The 22,556-nt window shown below is 44.1% G+C and overlaps 1 protein-coding gene across 3 annotated transcripts; it reads right to left on the bottom strand.

Moving 5' to 3' along the window:
* Positions 1-2,900: 2,900 nt before the first annotated feature.
* On the bottom strand, positions 2,901-18,449 carry MORN4 (MORN repeat containing 4). Of its 3 annotated transcripts, XR_006415367.1 has the most exons (6): positions 18,347-18,449; positions 7,761-7,858; positions 6,743-6,857; positions 5,453-5,562; positions 4,931-5,154; positions 2,901-3,461 (listed from the first exon to the last, which is right to left on the bottom strand). XR_006415367.1 is itself a non-coding variant. In XM_044436619.1 (5 exons), the coding sequence occupies exons 2-5, from the start codon at positions 7,825-7,827 to the stop codon at positions 5,006-5,008; spliced, it is 441 nt and encodes a 146-aa protein (XP_044292554.1). In that variant the 5' UTR covers positions 7,828-7,858; positions 18,347-18,449; the 3' UTR covers positions 2,901-5,005. The 3 variants fall into 3 exon arrangements, 2 of the variants coding, with proteins under 2 accessions (XP_044292554.1, XP_044292563.1); XM_044436619.1 differs by having other exon boundaries at positions 2,901-5,154; XM_044436628.1 differs by lacking the exon at positions 18,347-18,449 and adding an exon at positions 18,278-18,295 and having other exon boundaries at positions 2,901-5,154.
* Between the last annotated feature and the right edge of the window lie 4,107 nt (positions 18,450-22,556).

Raw genomic sequence — 22,556 nt, 5'->3', positions numbered from 1 at the left:
AAATACCGCTGTTATACTATCCCTTGAGTTCATGTCTTAGAGGGCTTGCATGAGCCTATAGTCACTGAACTGCGCATACGAATGCAGTACGAGACAATCCATGATAGTTTGATCTGTATCCAGACTCATTGCTTGATAAGCACCCATAACAGGGAGGGTACTCTATTTCATACCCAATATGAAGTGCTGCTTGATGCTGCTGCTACGGAACCTCTCTTCCTCCTAGTTTCCACTGACAGAGGTAGCATTGGTGAAATTAATTTTTAGTAAAATGTATTTTTTTTGGTAAAACTGATTCTATTGCTGTGCCCAATCTACTGTTTCTATAATAGTATGTTCTGCATGGAAGGGAAAGAGAGAGGGCTTGGTTAAATCATGCTGATCTCATACTCGAAGGGGGAAACTGTATTAAGGCGAAGGAAGGAAGCATGTACTGGCTGTGCAAGAGCATTATATAAAATGCCACGCTTGTTGCAGTACTCCCTGCAGAAAGGTGCCTTGAAAGGATATTAATCCACACATACAGACCCAGTACCACTGTTTGTAGCTGATGGTCAATGACACTAGGGCACTAGTGCTTAACCAAGCTGCCTTCAGTTGTTGTTAGCTTTCAGACTATTACATAGTACAAAAATGAAATAAATAAAAGTAAATGCTCATTTGTATACATCAGGAATAGAGAATGTGTGGCTTTCCAGGTGGTGTTGGACTACAACTCCCATCAGCCCTAGCCCAAGGCAAAAGGTGATGAGAATTGCAGCCTAATGTCTGGAGGTCACACATTTCTCATTCCTGATGTCGTTCCATCAGTATATATGATGCTTTTACAAAATGTGAAAGAGCAGGCCCCTGCCTCGAGGAGCTTACAATTTTCTCATAGGGCAGTGGAATAATATGATTTGTTTCAATTACATGTACTTAGGTTTATTATAAGTGGTCGAGGACAGGCAACCTGATTATCTTTCAGGTGGTTTGGACTAGAATACCCATAATTCCTGACCACTGGCCATACTGTCTGGTCTTATGGGACTCTTAGTCCAAAAAATCTGGAGACATTTATTATTTATTCATTGAAAGTTTTTATATGCTGTCCCCTTGCTACATAGCCTCGGGATGGCTCACAGGAATAAATAAAACAATTACAATTACAATTAAAACCTGGAAACACACTGGCTGCACAATTAAAATCTATAAATATTAAACATTATTAAAATACTGTTTGAATAAAAGGGTCTGGCACCAAAAAACAAATAACGACGGTACCAGGCGGACATTTCTGGGGAGCGCATTCCACAGATGGGGTGCCACCACAGAGAAAGCCCTCCTCCGGATACTTTGCTTCCTGATATCTGTTACAGGAGGTTCCTGGAGGAGAGCCTCTGCTGCCGATCTCAAGGGGCGGGAGGACAAATATGGCCGCAGGTGTTCCTTTAGGTATCGGGGTCCCAAGCCGTTAAGGGCTTTATAAGTGATTACCAACACCTTGAATTGAGCCCGAACTTCAATGGGAAGCCAATGATGCTGGTAGAGGACTGGGGTTGTATGAGAATAACGCCCAGTCCCCATCAGCAACCTGGCTGCTCTATTTTGCACCATCTGAAGTATCCAGACTGTCTTCAAGGGCAGCCCCACGTAGAGCGTGTTACAGAAATCAGATATTATACCTGACTTTACCCAAATATAATAATAGTTCCCTGCCCCAAGGTTAGAGTATGGGAACTAAAGGGCTGGGTCAAGACCTTTGCAGCAAAGGTGGAGTTTGCGGAGGATGTGAAGCATAGAAGGTGAGGGTAGCACCATGCCCTTGGCAAGGAGAGGCAGGTGGGAAGCACACCGTACAGTAAAGGAGGACAGCTGGAGAGGCCCGAGGGAGCAGGCGACCTTTGATCATTGAGGCTGATGCAGCAGGAGGAACACAGGCAGAGATGATGTGGGTTAAAGATAGTGAAATAGAGGTGGATGCCAGGCCATAGAAGCTGTGAAGGTGATGAGGAGGAGTGTGTATGATGCTTGACTATAAACCAAAAACAAAGACAATGACAACCCAGAGTAGGGATTTAAGAAAGCACATTGCATAATCAGGTCAATAAATGGGGTTAATTATTTTGGCAGCAGAGTTCTGGATCAAGGTGAGACAAAGGTAGACCAGAGATAAAGCTGCCTTGATGCAAATGGCAGATGGTTAAACAGTTATCCATGCCAACCTTCCCTAAACCTGGTGCCCTCCAAATGTGGTGGATTACAGCTGCCAGTATAGCCATGCCATCCATAGCAGCTGCACCCCAATGCTGCGGGACAGCACTGGGTCAAGCTATCCTAGAAGCAGTAACTCACAGCCAGCATCCTTCTAAGCCCGTTTGATTACGGAGACAATGTTTGTGGCATTCAAGCAAGTGCTATAAAATGGTAAATGTGGCGGCATGGGGTGAGCACGTGTGCCTTTTTCATGATGTTTCATATGCACAAAGAGGAGGAACCATATCAGGGACAAAACATATATTGTTAGGTTTTTTGCAGGCAACCAGAGTACTGGTTCAATTCCTGGCATCTTTACTTAAAAGGATAAGCTAGTAGGTGATAGGAGAAAACTATCTGAGAGCCTGAAACACCAGAGTAGAGCAACTTGACCAACTGTCTGGTACAGTAAAGGCAGATTCATATGAATAACCTGGGCACATTTATTGGGTACAGAGGAAGCATTCTATATTTATCTCATGTTAAATATACATATCATACACATGCCATGGAAAAACACTTTTTAAAATAGAAGCTTTTTTTTTTTTTTGCAATATTGTATGGGCTCTGCAGACAATCTGTTCTGCTTTACCTTCAGGCTCAGCACACCCTCCCCTTAATGCTCTGTTGCATCCTTCAGTGGAAGAAAAGAAGAAATGGAAGCAGAGATTCAGCACGTCTTTATTTGGCCAAGCCCTTACACGGGCAGAGACACAAAGGCACACGGGTGGCATTGACATGCAGACATTCAATGTGGAAGTGGGCTGGTTACACAGGTTCCAGCATGGCACTTAGGGACACACACCATGCGGGTCAATACTTTGCTAAGAACACCTCCACCCCAGTCCAAAAACAATCCCATGTTTCAGTGCACAGAAACACAAAGTGATTGGGCAGAAACAATGTTAGCTCTTCAATGAACACTTGATCCCAACTCAGTCCCCACCCCACTTTATCTTTGCTATCCCACAACAACAATTAATTTTCTCTTTTACTGTCCCAGCATTTCCATTCAGCCTGCATCTCTAGAAAGGAGCCTGCCAGAAGCTGCTTCTTCCTTCTGCTTAGCTTGCGCTATTGTATCAGGGATGACCTGTAATCATCATACTATAAATTACTGTAAGCTGTTGTGCTAGGTTCCAGTATCGATTCATAATGTATCCATAAAAATGTTTCTAAAGGGAGACACAGCATTACTATATCTGGGAGCAGCCATCTCTTTGGACCTAGTGGATAAAATGAGAAGGGTTATGATTTTTTTTTACATGTACAGGGCTGTGTGCATGCTATTATTCTGTGGCTGATTATGCAGTGTTGAACATCACTATCCTGCGATGTACATTTTTAAATTATTAGTTCTATTTTAAAGCAAACATCTTGCCATTAAGATCACAAAAATGCTAAAAAGCATTTATGCAATGATTGCTAAAGTCTTAGGAACCAGAGGAAGGAGCTGGTGGCTGCACTAAACTTCCACTGATCAAACACTAAGGCTTTAGGTGTTTTGTAAAGCTCTCTGCCTTTCTCCATGGGTAGCAAAAGCAGAAATTATACAAAATAAACAAGTATAGTTTGCATAATTTATATAGGTTGCTGAATTCAGTTTCCCTTGATGCAGAATTTTGTTTTTGAAGTACAGGATATGTGTACTATGTGGATCTCTTCTTCCCAGGCCCTGTGTGTCAACCCTATGTAAAGGAGGACAGCCGAGAAATGTTGCCTTTCCCCCAAGACGCAACCCCAATACTAACAGTTAAAGCAGCCAGGAAGAAGTACAAGAAAGCTAAAACAAAAATGGAAAGAAGTCCCAAATGAACTGTGGAGCATAAAAGATAATAAAGACCTCCTTCCTTGTGCTGATCTGCAAAGCTAGTAAAAGGCACATTCAGAAGGTCTAAAGTTCTGTTCTGGACATCATTTTTGCATACAATTTTTGGGAGGACATGGGGAGGTAAAGAAAAGAAGTCTTGAGAAGGCAGGAGACAACTAGATCTGGGCTGGACAGAAAGCAGATATCCAGATGAGGCTGTCGCAAACGACGGCATACAAAGGTCATAAATAAATGTATGTATGTATTTATGTATGTATGTATGTATGTATGTTTGGGAATTCAACTCCAAGAAGCCCTTGCCAGCACGGACTACTGGGAATTGAATTCCAAAACTTGAGACCTACTTTCTGCTTAACTAGAAGTTTAGGAATACACAGAGGCAAACTGCTGCATTAAATACACATTCCAACTCTTCCTCTGACCATTGAGGTCCAGCCAGTTTGAATTTGCCACTGCCTGGCTGCATTTGCCTCAAGGTGAAGAACAGTGCAAGAACATCCTTGTGGATTATCACAATGTGCACTGAATTACTCCTTGTGTCCCCTGCCCCACCGTGTGTGTATGAGGAGAGAGTTCAGGTGCCTCCCACTGTGCCCATCAAAGATGTGGGGCTGCAGCACTACCTGACTGTCCTATGGAGAACGTGAGTCCTGATAAAGGGAATGCCATGGTCTCAGAAGGGAAAGACACTGTTTGGCAGGAGACAGTGGCTCTACAACTGAGGTTTGGCACCAGGTCATACTTTGGGGGTTAAGCTATTTAGGGAAATGACCCAGACAGGCTGCCGGACTAATCAGGGTTGAGTTGGGATCATCAGCCTCCTAGAGATGGCGTTTGTCTCTGTGACTCTTGCATTCTACCCACCTGCCAATCTGCATGTTAGGCTGTAGCTCATGGGAGAGTCCTGGGGTAGGGAGGGTGCTTTAAAGCTTACACCCATCATGCTGTAAGGCCATGTGCCAACTTGGAGGCACTCTGTGCACGCTGGACGACTGCCTGGCACTTCTCCCGTCTCAAGAGTTTGTTGTTTTCAAAAAAGCCTTCATTACGGGGGATCCCATGGGAGCCATCAGGAAAAGTGAGAAGCCCTGTGGGAGAAAACAGAAGATCCTTGTTCAGCATAACTATAGGGCTGTGGGTGTGCAGCACAGTGGTGGTGGGGGGGGAGCAGAGTTGCAGAGGTCCTCGCAAAGAGCAATGTGTAGAACTAAGAGGGCAGGAGCCTGAGTCAAGATGGGCACTGGGGGCCACAGAAGTGCTTGGAGGATGGTGCCCACCCCCTCACTTGTGCCCATTCTACACTGAGCAGTGTCCTCAAAATACTTTTAGTCCTAGATGATGAGTATTTCTGCTTGACTATACCAACAAGTAACTTCTGGCACTCACCAAAGCCATCAACACGTCCACCCTTGAATTCTCCCTCAAAGATCATGTTGTCATAGCGCGTGAAGACTCCAACACCATTGAACTTGCCTTGCACAAACTCCCCTTCATACCTGCATCGATCAATAGACTTGGGTCAGGATAGGAGACTGCTGCTAATGATCTGCAGCAAGCTTTCGTAAGGCGGCCTTTCCTAATGGGGTGCCCTGGTACTAATGCACTCACAGAGCTCTTCCATGACTCCTATGCCCCTTTCTTTAAATCGATTCTTTTAAAAATCCCCCTCCTGGAAGCTACATGTGCGATGAGGAACAGTGCTGCCCAGGGCTCTAACTGCCCCTCTCTTCAAGTTCCCTAAAATATATATTGCGGAATTGCAGAAGACAGAGTCCATGCTATGCTTTATTGTGCATCCAGCTGCCCTGGAGGCGGGGGAAGAAACCTTTTCCACTGATGGTTAGTCAGGTACAGTGGTGGTGATAGGGAGAAAGGATGTGGGACAATGGGGAGAAGTGAGATGAAAATCAGGGAGCAACAGGGCGGGAGGCAGTGGAGAGTCATTGAGAGGGCAGAAGGTGGATGGGTAGGCGATGTTTTTGTGTGAGTGTATTAGATGTATGTCTGTGTGTGTGTGGGGGGGTGCTTGTGCACAAAAGTAGGGGAGGGAGAGAGAGAGAATGTGTGTATAACTGATTATCTAAGAGAGAGAACAAGAGAGCAAGCGTGTGCTACAGTTTTGTGTTTCCCGCTCAGAGGCCACCTATGCCTTAGATAGGTGGTTCTTGGAGAATGTTCTTTCTTTTAGCCTTACCAGCTTGCCTTTCTGTGAAATGGGCGTTTTGTGACTGGCTACACTTATCGCATGGCATCACTCCATAGCCACCATTTTGCGTCATCATCCATAATACTTTTTCACAGGCCCCAAATGCTGGAGACCTCAAAGCTGAAAGGCTTTTGAGAACATTAGAATGAATGCACCATACTGTACTGAAGATCAAGAGCCACAGGGGCATCATTTGAAGGATTCTGCAGTAACCCTAGTGGCTAAAGAGGACCTGTGACAAGCAGCAGTATAGCAATAAATATCAAGAACTGTTTGCTTATGGCTGTGAGTTTCAGAACATTAAAAATGATCTTCATGCAAGGGGTAGCAAAGTATACACATTCTCCAAATCTGGTTACACAGTCAGCACAGAGTGCCAGCTTCTCTTATTTCCTAGGACTGTTTTGGTCATCCACAAACACTCTATACTAGGCTTAATCACTGTCAGTGTGTCCAAGGCCTGCACTCACCTGGAGCCATCAGCAAAAGTGAGAACCCCACAGCCATTGAAGAGACCATTCTCAAAGTGCCCCAGGTAAATGCTGCCGTCAGCAAATGTCAACTGCCCAACACCATGTCGGCGCCCTGGTCAGAGAGAACGAGTACTATCACTTTTGTCACTTGTGATAAAAGGAAACCATTGTGCCCAGAAAACCTCAGATCAACACTTGCAACTTCAAAGAAGCTGCAAAAAGAAATGGAGTGGAGTGGCTGCAGTAGAGACCAAGCTGGCTAGTTTGATGTGGAGAGCAGAGAACAGACAGGACCCTGCCGTTGCTTGTTCCTTCTACCACCAACTGTTCCTCAACAAAGCTTGTTGTGCTTCCCTAAACAGTCACACACAGCTCACAAAGCAGGCATAGCATGGGCTTTGTGGGCCTTGAGGAATACTACCAAATTACTAGAATTGATTGTGCAGCTAATGAAAACACCCTGAAATGTATGTATCACATGCAGATCCCTAAAGAAGAGGTTTAGCTGCCCAACACCCCACCCAGCCAACAACTGCCAGTGGGAGACAGCAATTTGGAACATAGTCTTTGTTTTCTCTACCTCCGGATGGAACCACTTGGGGAATCAGGGCAGAAAGTACCATCTGTCTGGGCAAGAAGAGCCTTTTCAAAAGTAACCCTGCTTACAGAGTTAGTGGTGCTGGTGACAAGCCCTCCTCTTGTTATGATACGAAACAAGGACAAAGTTGTTACCTAGATTTGGCTGACATGTGACGCAGAACAGGATTGTGTAGGGAAGGCAAAACACACTGTGATGCGGAGGGCACACTTAAGTATTTTCAAACTCCTCAAAGTCTGTGCAAGCATTTTCACTGCTAAATGGGGAGGGGAATATTTTCATTCCTCAGCTATGAAGGATCTCACCCCAAAAAGTGCTTCAGATGCAAAAACAATTCTGTGCACTCTGGCAAGAGAGGAATGGCCACTACAGCAAGCTTGAAGAAAGGCTGACCTCAACTACTTCAGCCTCACTTACCTTCCTTCCACTCCCCACGATATTCCTCCCCACTGGAGTAAGTGAAGGAGCCCTTGGTCAGGGTCATGGTGTCAACTTTCAGGAAGACAGGGCAGCAGCTGCAAAGGAGGGTGCAGGAACATGAGTGAGCAGTATAAGACAGGTATGGGAAGGAGCATTTGACAGATTAGGGAAAGGCAGGGAAGGCAGGTAGCAGAACTGTTAGGGAAAGATTATGGGGCAGATTTCTAGAGACTCACAATGTAGTATGACCATGCTTCAAAGCAGGTAGAAGAACTACCAGCTAAATCCCACCCCCAATAAGGCCATGATATCCAGAATCTAAAATTACCAAATAGCATCACTGAAGGTAGGAAATCCATCTTTATCAGATTTGGCTCAATGCACCATGAATAACACTCGCAAGAAACTAAAGTGCCCTAACACCACCTCTGAGCTTGATATGTTACATGTCATCTGGAACTGCAATCTGCTCATAGTTCAGGGTTACAGAATGTGCAACATCACTGCACATTCTATTGATACAATCTGAAAATGACTAAATCTGTAGTAATCAGAATACTAAGGGGTTGGGGCTGCCTACTTAGCTTTAACACATCCAATGAAATATACAGAGAAAACTGAGCTAAACCCCAGTTTAATGGGCTCCTTTCATCACTGATGAATCCAATGGCCTTAAGAATTAATTCTTATTTTTATTTTCTTAACATATACAAATAGATAAAAGAAAATGTAGAATAGAAAAAAACAATATAAACAGAACAGACTAAAGTAACAAAATTAACAAAGTTGCCAAGGGAATTTTAAATATATACAGCCTATGTATTGCAGCCCTCAAAACTGGCTCTCTTCCTATCTTCCTATGCTCTTGGAGAGTTTACCCAAAAAATCATTATTTTATACATCAACAGATTTTCTAATCAGTTCAAATTCTACTGTTTCCCTTTTTCTTTTCCTGAACTTCCATTAATCATGATAAAATTTCCATTTGTCATTAAATTCTTCTAACGGTCTTCTATGTACATAGTTAGTTAGCTGTGCCATCATGAACTAATTTTATTAATCCTGTTAGTGTGCCAGAGTTGCTGGATGCCTTAGCAAGGGATTGCAGAACCTCTCTGAGCTTGAGAACTGAATTCCTGCGGTTGGAACCAAAACACCATCATATTTTATGGCTTTCTGCTACAGTAAGTGTGAGCAAATCCAACATAACCAGCACAGTCCGAGCACAACTGAGGGGCATAGGTTATGCACCCATCTGCCTTATGACAGGGGACAGTAATTTAGGCATTAACAGGACAGTAGTGGACTATGACAGAATCAATGCCCAGCAGAATGAGCTCTGAGCCATCAATGTGGGACAACTGCCAGGTAGTTGTCTCTGAGCAGTAAAAGGTCTCCTCTTGCCCCCAGTCTAATAAGAAAAGATTTTACTTAACTTTTTATCTTGCCCTTCCTCCAAGGAGCTCAGAGCAGCACAAACGGTTGTCCCCTTTTATCTTCATGTCAGGTAGGTTAAGCTGAGAGGCCATGAAGAGCAGAGAGTTGCTCAGTGTGCTACATGGCTGTTCCTGGGTTTGAACTAGGCACAGTCCTAGTCTAGTCTGGCACACTCTAGTTCAAGTACTGGAATTCAATACCCATCAGTCTCAAACAGCATGAGCCATGCTGGCTAAAAATATGAGAACTGCAATCCAGTGCAGCTGGGGGACGTCAGATGGGAAAGCTGCTGTAATTAGTGTGCCACACACCTGATATATAGGAGCAAAGCCCCCAAAATAAGCTGTACAACACTTTCTCCCATATGATATAATCCTTCTGCGGCTATGGATACACATGCTCAGCCTCAACAGCTCACCTCGAGACCTCTCAGGGCTTGACCTGTTATTTAGGTGTTCTGAGGAATTTTGTCCTATTTCACCACACCAGTAAGAGAGCAATTTCCTGCTTCCACCAGACAAGCGTATTTGTTCCTTGTAAACTGAAATTGAAACTTTACAGCTCAGGTTACTTCGGCATGTTGGTTTTATCTTGCCAGCCTAGACTCAAGTGATGCTTTAGTAGAGGGCTCTGTCTCCATGAAATATTCATGTCTGAAGCCTGCCTGGACACAACCTTGGCCACCCTTACATGGAACAGATCCCAGCACTGAAGCCTGTTCTCCTTTGCACTATTATCCAACAGCAGACTAATAAAGCTGCCAAATGATCAGTTCTCTTTGAACTACCTGTAGAACCCACAGTGCAGATGGATGGCTTGTATCTTTATATAAGTATCTCCCAACCAGCTGGATTGAATCCAATCAGCAGAACCTACATCAGGAGTGGGGTATCTATGGTCCTCCAGATATAGGATTAGGATTCCTATTATCCCTGACCACTGGTCACGCTGGCTGGAGTTAATGGGAGTTAGAGTCTAAGTTCATGGCCCCTCTATGCCCATTGTCTTTCAACATGCTGCTGATTTTGCCTTATAAAACCACACAGGACAAAAATTGCATTTTCTGCAGTGGTGGATGTGCAGGGTACACACGCCCCGGGCAGTGGTGGTATGCTGCCAACAGCTGGCCAAAGAGTAGCATCTTGATCATGTCTTCCGTGTTCCAAGTATGAATACTGCAGAAATACAGCACAGCCACATTTTGTTATTTTATATTCTATAGAAGTCAATCAAGAAGGGGGGCACTGTGACTTTTTGCCCCTCAAACCATTAATATAACACATTTTAATGTGAGGGTTGTACTGTCATGCATGGCAGACCCCAAACAAAATATTATTTATATTTAATTCTTTATTAAAACAGACCAGTGTAAGTCACCACAACGGCATTATGAGGCAGCAGATTCTATATTACATCAGTGGGTAACATGTTGCTTTCCAGTTGTTGTTGGACTATAATTCAGCGAGTAAAGAGCAATGGTGAGACACTGGAGGGCAGAGCTGTGTGTGTCATATGGGCTGCCCTCTATTTACTGTGATAACTGGATGACTTCAGGTGGGTTGAGGACACTGACTCATCCCCAGTGTTGAGGATTCAGCTATCAGTGTAGTCAGGTTCTGTTGCTGACTGGGTAGGGCCTGTCCTTTGCCTCAGGGAGCAAACTTTCATGGGTTGAGCCTGGGCAATAACATAATATAGTCATAATCCTATACACTCCAGGCAACCAAGTAGAAAGTGGAACAATGTTCTCCTGCACCCATTCTGCCTTTACTCTACAACTCACAATCGGTTCCCTTGTAGGTTGAAGGGTGTGATATCCAAATGCAGGCTGACAGATTGTTTGGGGGATAGACAACCACTGCTTAACCCATAGTTTGCAGTAGCATTTATCACTGGAGTTTTTTTAATCCCTAAACAAACCATTGCTCTGGGTTTGGTCATTATACTCTACAAGCTATGAAGGGGCCAGTCATGGATAGCTGAGTAAAAGTGGAAGAGGTAGACATGCTGCAGGTAGCACATCTATTCCTCTTCCCTGTGTGTATGACATCCCTCTGGTTTTCAATACAAGTTGTTACATGCAAACAGGGCTATTATTATTAAAAACTAATTCTATCCTGTCTTTTGAATTAATTTTCCAAATTGGTGTGTGTGTGTGCGCGCGTGTGTGTGGGGAGAGAGAGCGAGCAAGCATTTTTTCAAACACATAAAAATCAAAACATGTAAGCACTGAAAATCAGCAACACACAATAAAAACAGCAGATTCAGTTAAATTTAAACCCTAAATACACACTCCCTCACCTGTAATTAGTTTAGAAAAAGTTCTCCATTGGAGCAAATGGCTCTATTTGGGAAAGCGCGCTGTGAATCCTGTTGAAAAGCATGCCCTCATACTGCAATGAGGCTTTTTAAAAGCTTCCATTCATCTAATAAACTCCAGAGCACCTCTCAGATAGCATGCTGTTTTCTTCTCATGTCCCCTGTGCAGGGCTCCTTTTTGAGGATGACTGGGAGTTCCCTGACTCAGCCATCATAGAAGAACTGCCTTTGTTTTGGGACCTTGAGGTGGATCAGGGGATTCTGAGCCCTCAAGAGAGAAAGCTTCTTAGCTTAGGCCACTGAGGTCCAGGGTGTGCAGGCATCATGTTCTTATCTGGCCACCAGTTTGGATGGCTTTAAAGGGGAATTGGGCAAATTTACGGAGAAATGGATACTAGCCCTGATGGGGATATGTTGACCTCCAGTAGAAGAGGCAGTATGCTTATGTTCACCAGTTGCTGAGAAACTTGCTCAGGATGTCCTGCTTGTGTGATCCTGTGGACAGCTGGTTAGCTACTGTGTGAACAGAATGCTGAATTAGATGGACCCTCGGTTTAATCCTACTTATATTCTTATCAAAAGTTCAGGACTTAATCAGCTTCAAGATGCAGAAGTGCTTGCCTGAGGAACAGGGACTCCTTGTAAATATACTTGGAAGGTCCTAGAATCATAGAATAAGTGAGTTGGAAGGGGCCAAGAAGGCTATCAGGTCCAACCCGCTGCTAAGTGCAGGACTCCAGTTGAAATAATTCCTTACAGTAGGTTGTCTGGCTGCAGCTTGAATGTCTCTTGTGCAGGAAAGCACAAGGCCTCCCTAGGTAATTGGTTCAATTCTCCTACTGCTCTAAGAGTCAGGTAGTTCTTCTTGACATTCAGACAAAACATGAGCCCATTATTCCATGTCTGACACTCTAGGACAGTGGTGGCGAACCTATGGCACACGTGCCACAGCGGGCACACTGAGCCCTCTCTGTTGGCACATGAGCCAAGTCGCCCCAGCATTGCTCCAGCAGCTGAGCATCGGATAACAGCGCACACAGGGGCCATGTGCATGCTCGGAAAGGAGTAGTGGTGCCAGGTGATGACATCACGAGCCGCGACTCATTAGCTGCAACTCATCCGAGCTTTCCCATGGTCGGACAGTGCACTGCATTGGACTGGCTGTGAGTTGTTTTTTCTAAACTAAAACCTCAGTTTTCAGGTTTTATTGCAGTGTTGGCACTTTGCGATAAATAAGTGGGTTTTGGGTTGCAGTTTGGGCACTTGGTCTCTAAAAGATTCGCCACCCTTGCTCTAGAATGATCAAGAAGAGATCTGGCCTTTCTCTGTATGACAGCCTTTCAAGTACTTGAAGAGTCCTACCATATCTCACCCCGCCCAGTCTTTTTTCTCACTGCTAACCAAGTGCAATTCTTTCAAACTGTCCTCATAGGGCTTTTTCTCCAGTCCCTGGATCTTTTTTCCCAGTCCCTTATTGCCCTCCTCTGGACTCTTTCCAGTTTGTCTGCATCTTTCTTAACCTGTGGTGCCAAGACCTGGGCACAGCACTCCAGATGAGAGCTAAACAATGCTGAATAGGGGAACTAGTTCATCACATGATTTGGAAGTGGTATTTCTGTAAATGCAGCCCAAAACAACATTTGCCTTTTTTGTAGTCACATTACATTGCTGACTCATATTCAGCTTGTAATCAAAAACAATTCCAAGATCCTTCCTGGAATTGGAATCATAGTATTGTTGAGCCAAGTATCCTCCATCTTGTAACAATACTGGTTTCTTTTTCTTAGGTGCAGAACTGGGCATTTGTCTCTACTTAGTTTCAGTCTGTTGCCTTCTGCCTACTGCTCCAACCTATCAAGTTCACCTTGAAACTTGTTTCTGTCTTCCAGGGTATTAGGTATCTTACCCAATTACATTCCCTGCAGTTCCTCATCCAAATCATTAATAAAAATGTTGAAGAGCACGGGGCTCAGGAGTGAACCTTGCAGTACCCCACTTGTTACCTCTCCCCAGTTTGAGAAGGTGCCACTGATGAGCACTCTTAGTGACGGATTCTGTAACCAACCGTGGTTAACTGTGTAACCTGATATTTGTTCCATCTAGCCCATTTTTAGTGAGTTTGCTAGTCAGGATATCATGAGGCACTCTGTCAAAAGATTCTCTAAAGTCAAGATATATTATGTCCACAGCATTCCCAAAGTTCGTTAGGGAGGTTACCCAATCAAAAAATGAAATCAGATTAGTTTAGCAGGATTTCTTCCTGACAAATCCCTGTTGCTTTCTAGTAATCACTGCATTGTTTTCAAAGTCCTTGCAAACTGGTTGTTATATAATATGCTCCACAATTTTCCCAGCTATTGATGTCAGACTGATGTGTAGTTCCCAGGTTTCTTCTTTTTCCCTTCTTAAAGATGGGGACGACATTAGGCCTTCTCCAGTCAACTGGTACTTCCCTTATCCTCCATGATTTCTCAAATAGACAGCTGTTTGGGAGTTCTTCTGCCAGCTCCTTTATAACTCCGGGATGGAGTGCATTAGGCCCTGGAGATCTGAACTCATTAAAACTACTTAGATGATCTTCAACCATTTGCCTACCAATCTCAAGCTGCCATCTTGCTCGTTCAGCCTGTACTTCCCCTTTGTTAGGAAGGTCATAGATTCTCTTTTGGGAGATGGAGCTAAAGCAAGAATTGAGCACTTCTGCCTTTTCCCTGTCATGTTATCATTTTGCCATCTACATTGATTAGCTGAACTACCATTTCTTTCCTCTGTCTTTTACAATGGCCACAGCTGAGGAAGGTTTTTTGGTTGCTTTTAGCATCCCTTGTTAACCTTAGTTCATTCCTAGCTTTAGCTTTCCTGGTGCCATCTCTGCAATTCCATGCTACTTGCCATACTCTTCCTTTGTAGCCTGGCCTTCTTTTGACTTCTCATACATGCCCTTTTTGCTTTCAGATCATCTCTGAACTGAATGGATTTTCCTCAGGTGGCATTAGTTGCCTGAAACTGTGTTCTGGATTGGACTCTGAAGGCTCAGGTTTAAAGGCCTTCTGTCGCAGGCACTAGGTGCTAGAAAAACACCTAAGCATCCTTGCTGAGTTGTGTTTCAAGCTTTCCTTTGTTTATTTCTTTTAACTGATTCCTTGTGCTGCTGGCCCCTGAACTCCTGCAAAGACCCTGCTCCTTGAGTTGGGCTTGCACCGATCTGTTTGCCTGTGCTTCTAACCTCTGTCTTTGATATATGTTTACCCCACAGACTTCTCCAGGTCTGATCCTCGACCAGTCACAGCAGGACAATACTCCATAGTACTGACAAAATCAGTTGAAGCATACAAACTGTTCTTTTGTCAAGGAAAATCCAGGCCAACTTAAAAATAATTGCCATTCCAAACACAATGACTGGCCTACTCTGCAGCCCCAGAGATAGAAAGACAAGAGAAGGGTGTGAGTCCTGCTGTAGGACCAAGTATTCTACATAGACAGTGCTCAGAACAATGGACACAATAGCTGTGTGAGTGAACTGTGCATCTTACTAGTACAAGCAAAAGGGAAGGAAGTCTCTTGGATAAGGAAGTTACTGATAGTAGGCAATGCATGAGCTGCCTGGCAGCTATGTGGAAAAGAGGAAGGCAATGAGAAATGTATGTCTCTTCTTGAACAATCCAAGTGTGGCTTTTGAAGGCAATGCTCTCCTTTGGAAGCCAACACCTATAACTCTGGCTGAAAAAGGAGATACCAAAAGGCTAGAACTCGGGGTTCTCACTCCCCCCTACACATAAAGCCAGAGGAGAAGGGAAAAAAGTTCATCATGGAGCATTTGTAGTCCTCGAGCTGCTTAGTCCATGACATACCATCCCTCTGTGCCCCATTTGCTCAGTGCATTGTACCCAGGGATATCAGTCACATGGCCCAGCATGGTCTTGTGTCTTACAGAAGGCTAAGTGTACAAGAGGTCTGAAGTTTGATCTCTGGTCACAAGCTCCCAGGAAGAAAGGAGCTTAATTAAATAACAATTAAACCTGAGACAGGGCAGTGACTTAGCCAGTGACTGGCACATAGATCAGTCAGGTCTCTACCCAGTACCTTCATGCTCCAGAATGGATCTCATTTTCCCAGCCCACCTAATCCCATCTGTTCTTACCACTGCTATACAATAAAGTGGACCACATCCTCATCACATAACAACAACACTGCCTGACTTATCTTACCTCAGTAGTAACAGATCAGTAACCAGGATACATACTGGGGTCTCCCCAGTGCACAGCACTGGTGGAGTGGTAAACTAATTACCGTCTTTCTTTCATTTTGTGTACAGTCATGAAGAGATACAAATACACATGATAGCAATTTGAAAATGATGTGAATTTAGTGCAGAAAGCTGACAATGTTTCTTCCGTTATCTTAGTATCCAAGTTACGTAACAAACTTGAGTTCCACTAGAAGATGCTGGACAAAGACAAAGAAAACACAAAAAAGCAACACAGAATTTCTTTGCCACATCATATATTGATGGGCACTGGTTTATCAGGTTTATTAATGATCATTGGCCATGATAACTAAAGAGAGCCTCCAGGTTCAGAAGCAGGGTATCACTAAGTATCAGTTGCTAGGGCAGTGGGAAGGGAATGTCATAGGAGGGTCCTTGCTGTCATTCACTGCTTTTGAGGGCTATATTTCCAAAGCAAGGATGTATACATATGGATTCAAAGATGTGTATGCATACTTGACCTGTAACAGAGGATGTATGCATGTCTGTGTCATAAAACCATGAAAACTAGTCACCTGAAACTTGGCATGCTCACTAAGCAAACCTACAGTTTAAATGTACCCATGCGTTTAATGTGTGCAGTACTGTCTTCAGTCACTAGGTGCCAGACTTTCCTAACCACTGCAACGCAGTCAATACAGTTTGGAAGGCCAGGATAGTCTGAGGGAGAGAACAATGTAGCTTCACCTACCACCTTTCTGTGGGGCAAACTGTACTCAGGGGAATAGAGTAAACAGACCCCCCCCCGCCCACCCTCAGTGACTTATAGACATGCAGCATGGCAGGGACTGTTCCTAAGGATGCATGCAGTTGAGGCTTCATTCAGACAGGATGGTTCTCAGGGCACAACAGCCCACAATGTGTTATGTAAGCCATGGTGAGGCTGTGTTACATGAACCCACCATTTTGATTATGCAGCCCTGGCTGTGTGAATGCATTGAGCATGAATCAGGAGAGGTTTAAATAACTCTTGCAAGACCCAAGGTGGTTAACCCTCACATGCTGCATTCACATGGCACAACAACCCAAGTGTAGATTGCATATGTAACCTGGTAGTAGCAACCACCATTGTGTTTTGTCCAAACCGGGTCATGGTGTCTGATTCTGTCTACTGTATAGCTTTGCTGAAGGAATGCATTATGGCAGGGGCTCTGCCAAGGGGTGGCAGGGACCATGGCTTTACTCAGATTAGGCACAGTATGTCCAACTTTGACAGCTATATAGTTCTGCTTTAAGTCTTCACTGAATCAAACCAAGATGCACGCCAAACTGCATGTAAAAATCAGTGCTGGCCAGAGATGTAGGGCTTCCGGAGGAATAATCACATGTATACTGAAACATGAATGGTGACACATTTTTCCCACTTTCATAATGACATTCCTGATTCATATTTAAACCTTTCTTTGGTTTGTTAGTGCAAAGTTCTGGAAAGCATAGCTAATCTACTTTCAAAACCTACAGTAAATAACTGCATATGAAAATAATGTTAAAAAATGAAGCATTTCTCTTTTGAATTGCTGCCTTAGTAGAACAGAGGAGAAAAGTAGTATCAGGTGACCCAGCCATGAACCCAGATTTTGAAGCTAGTCTCAGACTCATAGCTACATAAATAGAAATTATCCATGGGACAGAAAAAGTAATGAACTTTATAAAATAATAGAAATACGAAGTACATAAAGTGCCAAATTGGAATCTCCACTTGCTTTACAACAAATAGACAAGATTCTCAAGACAACAGAATCATATTAAGGTAAAAGTCATTATTGTAAAGTACAAATTTATTCTGTCTCATCGTCTAAACCCATGCAGAAGTGACGATCTTGTTGTTAATGCTGGCTAATGGCTTACACAGGAGGAAATCAGCCTTGCTTACCCACCAAGGGACCACTGCTTCCTTGGAAACAGTTACAGTAGATTAATGGATCAAAGCAACCACAGCTGCTCCGTAGCAAGCAACAGCAGCAGACCATGCATATATCGCAGTTCCTCAAGCTATAAAGGCATCCCCACCCACTCTGCAATCATCAGAATTTGGCATAATAGCCATCAGGTCCCTTAAAATGCAAGGCGAAGAGAGGCATGATTCAATCCTCCGAAAGGCAGCTACAAAGAGTGCCCCCCCCCCGCATGTCTGTGGGGTCGTATCTTCAAGCCACACCGCGCCTTTCACACAACCCCGCGAGTCATCAGTTACCCGCAAACCGCATTCCTCACCAGCACTCCAATCCTGCGCTCCACACTGCGAAAGCTCCCGTATCCCTGGCTTCACAACCGAATCCACGTCCTTACAAGCATCTTGAAGTCAGGCCATGCAGCCCGAAACCACGCCCACCTGGCAGATCGCGGTTACTACTACTGCCCGCACCGCACCGCTGCGCCCCGCCGCCGCGGCCACTCTCCTTCGCGCAGCCACTCCCGGGACTACCCTACTCTGCCTCCAAAGTCCCCGATGCCCCCTCCTGCGCCCCAGGCGGCCCGAGGCAGTACCCACCCCGGGCATCCTCGCCACGCGCTCTTTCCTCCAGCTCTTCGCGGCACCCACCGTGAGCGCGCTCCTCACCTGGGCTCCGAGCTTCTCAGCAGCTGTCACCAGCCCCACACCCCTCTGCTCTCCCCCCATCGGCCACCGCCTCCCTCCGCTCCCTCACTCCGTCAGCTACACCAGGCTTCTCCCACACCCACCACCCGGGGCAACCGCCCACTAGAAACCATCTACTCATGTCGTTGGCTGTTACCGTGGCAACCAGTAGTAACGCGGCTCTCCATTGCCCAGCCTTCTCGCTCTGCTCCTCCCCCTCCCTTCCTTGGGAAGGGATTCTGTCGCCATGCGGCCATATTTATGATGGGCAAAACGACAACTCATTCCCCAGATCCGAAAGGCTGCCATCTTGAGGCCCTTTTGAACTTCTTACCTCTAAGGGCAGGTGCTTGTAGCAGCCCTCAAGATACGTAATTCAAGGTAAAATAGGGAAATACGCAAAAAAGCAGTCAGTTTGTACCTGGGGAAAAAGAAAAGAAAAAAGATTTGGACATTAGGAAAGCATCAAAACTGTAAAGGATTCTTTATTGTAATCAAGATTGAAGTGTGTAATTTAAAATGTTGGTTAGTTGTTTCACAATTTCACCTACCTGGATTTTGTCAGAAAAACTCCATTTGATAGTTATGTTGTTCAGGTATCCAATCCGTTGAAATGGGAGCAAAGTGGCAATAAATCACAACTCATGCCGCTGAAGCAAACTAGCATTTCCCCTCAGGCTTATTCAAGGTTGATGCAATTCTACAGAATAGTTAGTTTAATATTATCTAACAAAATAAAATAAAGAGACAAGGACTATAGTTAATAGTATATTACGTATTATGTAATGTCCCAGTTCAACTCTGTTATACATTATTCAATAGCATGCTCGCTGTATATGTTGTTGTTGTTAGTCGCGAAGTCATGTCCGACCCATCGCAACCCCATGGACAACATTCCTCCAGGCCTTCCTGTCCTCCACCATCCCCCAGAATCCACTCAAGCTCACACCAACTGCTTCAGTGACTCCATCTAGCCACCTCATCCTCTGTCGTCCCCTTCTTCTTTTGCCATCTATTGTTCCCAGCATTAGCTCTTCTCCAGGGAGTCCTTCCTTCTCATTAGGTGGCCAGAGTATTTGAGTTTCATCTTCAGTATCTGGCCTTCTAAAGAGCAGTCAGGGTTGATCTCCTCTAGGACTGACCGGTTTGATCGCCTTGCGGTCCAAGGGACTTGCAGGAGTCTTCTCCAGCACCACAATTCAAAGGCCTCAATCCTTTGGCGCTCAGCCTTCCTTATGGTCCAGCTTGCACAGCCATACATTGCAACTGGGAAAACCATTGCCTTGACTATAAGCGCTTTTGTTGGCAGGGTGATGTCTCTGCTTTTGAGTATGCTGTCTAGATTTGCCATAGCTTTCCTCCCCAGGAGCAAGTGTCTTTTAATTTCTTGGCTGCAGTCCCCATCTGCGGTGATCTTGGAGCCCAGAAAAATAAAATCTGTCACTATCTCCTTTTCTTCCCCATCTGTTTGCCAGGAAGTGGGAGGACTGGATGACATGATCTTAGTTTTCTTAATGTTGAGTTTCAAGCCAACTTTTGTGCTCTCCTCTTTCACCCTCATCAAGAGGCTTTTTAGTTCCTCTTCACTTTCTGCCATGAGAGTGGTATTATCTGCATATCTGAGGTTGTTGATACTTCTCCCAGCAATCTTAATTTCAAATGGTGATTCATCTAGGCCCACCTTTCTCATGATGTGCTGTGCATATAAGTTAAATAGGTAGGGCGACAGTATACAGCCTTACTGAACTCCTTTCTCAATTTTGAACCAATCTGGTTCCGTGTGCAATTCTCACTGTTGCTTCTTGACCCGCGTATAGGTTTCTCAAGAGACAAATAAGATGGCCAGATACTCCCATCTCTTTAAGAACTTGCCACAATTTATTGTGATCCACACAATCTAAGGCTTTAGCATAGTCAATGAAGCAGAAATAGATGTTTTTCTGGAACTCCCTAGCTTTCTCTATGATCCAGCGTATGTTGGCAATTTGATCTCTAGTTCCTCTCCCTCTTCGAAACCCTACCTGTACTTCTGGTAGTTCTCGGTCCACATACTGCTGGTGCCTAGCTTGTAGGATTTTGAGCATCACTTTGCTAGCATGTGAAATGAGTGCAATGGTGCGGTAGTTTGAACATTCTTTGGCATTGCCCTTCTTTGGTATCGGAATGTAAACTGACCTTTTCCAATCCTGTGGCCATTGTTGAGTTTTCCAAATTTGCTGACAACTTGTATATGTTAGCCTTTTTCTTCTTCCAAAAACAAAGCAAGAACAAAAAAAATGTGCTGGTGTGACATGTTTCAACTTAGGGTCACAACCCATTGCCTAGATAAACTAAAGGAAACTTTAAAGGTTTGCTGCTACTGGAGGAGCCTAAGATCCATTACCACTGGAAAACTTAAGGTATCTTATTGCAGAGGCTAGGCAAATATCATAGTGGGAGATCAAAGTCCTAACCTCACCTCCTGCTTGCTTTTGACCTAAAATTACCAGTACAAGTAGCCAAACTGCCCAGCTATCAAACAAGGAACAGTCCGTAGTGTAAGAATGAACAAAAGAACCCCTATAGCAATTTTTGCTCATGTACTTTAACTTACTGTCGATGCAAATATTGTCTGTTCATATTTTGCTTTGTGCTGGCAGTGAGTTCCAAGAAAAAAGAAGCATTTTCTCTTCTATTATCTGATCACGTACACAGTGGTTGCCATATAGGTCCTCTCTGCCCTAGGATATCTACTGGAAGATAAATGGTTTGTAACAGGATATATGTAATTGATGAAGAATTCTGTGAGGTGCTCAAGCTTGCACATAGCTAAATCTCATTTGGAGAAGAGCTTCTTTTTCCCATTCTACAACTAAACAAGGAAAGCAAATCTATTTCATCACCATTCTTGGGTATATCCTGGGATATGCTTCAGAATACATGACACAGGTGACTTGTTGAAGCTAAACTGGTTTGAGTCTGGTCTGTATGTGGCTGGGAGACTATTTGGGAATTTGGTGAATGCTGCATTCAATTTCTTGTTGAAGGAAGGTGAGATTTAAATGTGCTAAATAGATACTTTGAAGTCTTTAGAGAATTAGAATGCAAACCAGAGGTGCTGCTGGCTGCTGAAAAAATCTGGGCACAGGCCACAGGACAGGAAAAAATGTACAAATTTGTATATGCTAATAAAATGCACAAATTTATATATGCTAATTGACATGTGTGCTAAAGTGCGTTTTAAAGGGCTTCTGTTTCCTAAAGACCTTCCTATTTGTAGAAAAGGAATATGTGGATAGCGGAGAGGAGGGCACTTGATTTCAGAAAAAACCTGAGGCAGAAAGATGTAGTGGAGGCAGGAAGCAGGAGGTAAAGCACAGGTAAGCAAAAAGCCAGCCAGTAAACAAAAAGCCAGTGCGATCAAATGCACCAGAGATAAAGGGCCCTACACCTTTATTGCAGCAAGTGTCTGTGGATAGCATGGTGGTATGGCAGATGACCTCCCAGAGATTTGGGACTCCCAATGAAAGATTTGGAATTCCAACCCCCTAACACTGCCTCTAACGCAAGGCCCATTTGATGCAAAGTGGTAATTTTACACTTTCTCCTTTGACATACTATTACTTGGTTTTAGTTGCTCACACAGACAAGGAGAGAGAGATGGCATACACTCCACCACTACATGGTCATAAGCATTAGAACTAAATTACTGTCAGCTGTATAAAAGTCAGGAGATCATGTTGCTTTATGAAAGCAGCCAAACAGTAAAAGATCCTGTTTTTTACAGACATTCCATGATGATATGGAAGAATCCTTTTACAAAAATTGCAGAGTAGAATTAAATCTAAAACTATCTGATAGGTTCATGTTCTGGTTTGCCAAATATCTACTGAGAGCCTTTAACTTGTGTTTTGTCAGCAAATACTGTTAAGATCGTTTGTGTTTATGAAGTTCCGGGCTGTTACCTCAGTGCTGCAGGTGAAAGAATCAACACAAGGTCTTTGTAAAAGGGTAAAGGGGTATTCGAGGAAGGGAGGGTACCAAGGCTATTTCAGTTGATGGGCATACACTCTAATGTGGGAAACTGTTTTGACTTTGCTTTCAGCATATCGTAGTAGACTATTTACAGGGAAAATCGGCATGGGGAGTTGTCCCTTTCCTAGTTTGCGGTTTCCCTTTCGGTCTCCCCGCAGAAGGGGTTTCGAATGGAGTA

Source organism: Varanus komodoensis, unplaced genomic scaffold (assembly GCF_004798865.1).
Source record: "Varanus komodoensis strain SLA01 unplaced genomic scaffold, ASM479886v1 scaffold1, whole genome shotgun sequence".
Lineage (NCBI taxonomy): Eukaryota > Metazoa > Chordata > Lepidosauria > Squamata > Varanidae > Varanus > Varanus komodoensis.
This window is presented reverse-complemented; position numbering and strand designations above follow the sequence as displayed.

Bases quoted from the DNA above. Each gene is read 5' to 3' on its own strand.
- MORN4 (XM_044436619.1), bottom strand. From the start codon at position 7,827: ATGACCCTGACCAAGGGCTCCTTCACTTACTCCAGTGGGGAGGAATAT. The intron at 6,858-7,760 runs GTAAGTGAGGCT...CTCTCTGACCAG, and splicing joins TCGTGGGGAGTGGAAGGAAG to GGCGCCGACATGGTGTTGGG. The intron at 5,155-5,452 runs GTGAGTGCCAGA...TTTCTCCCACAG, and splicing joins TGGACGTGTTGATGGCTTTG to GGCTTCTCACTTTTCCTGAT.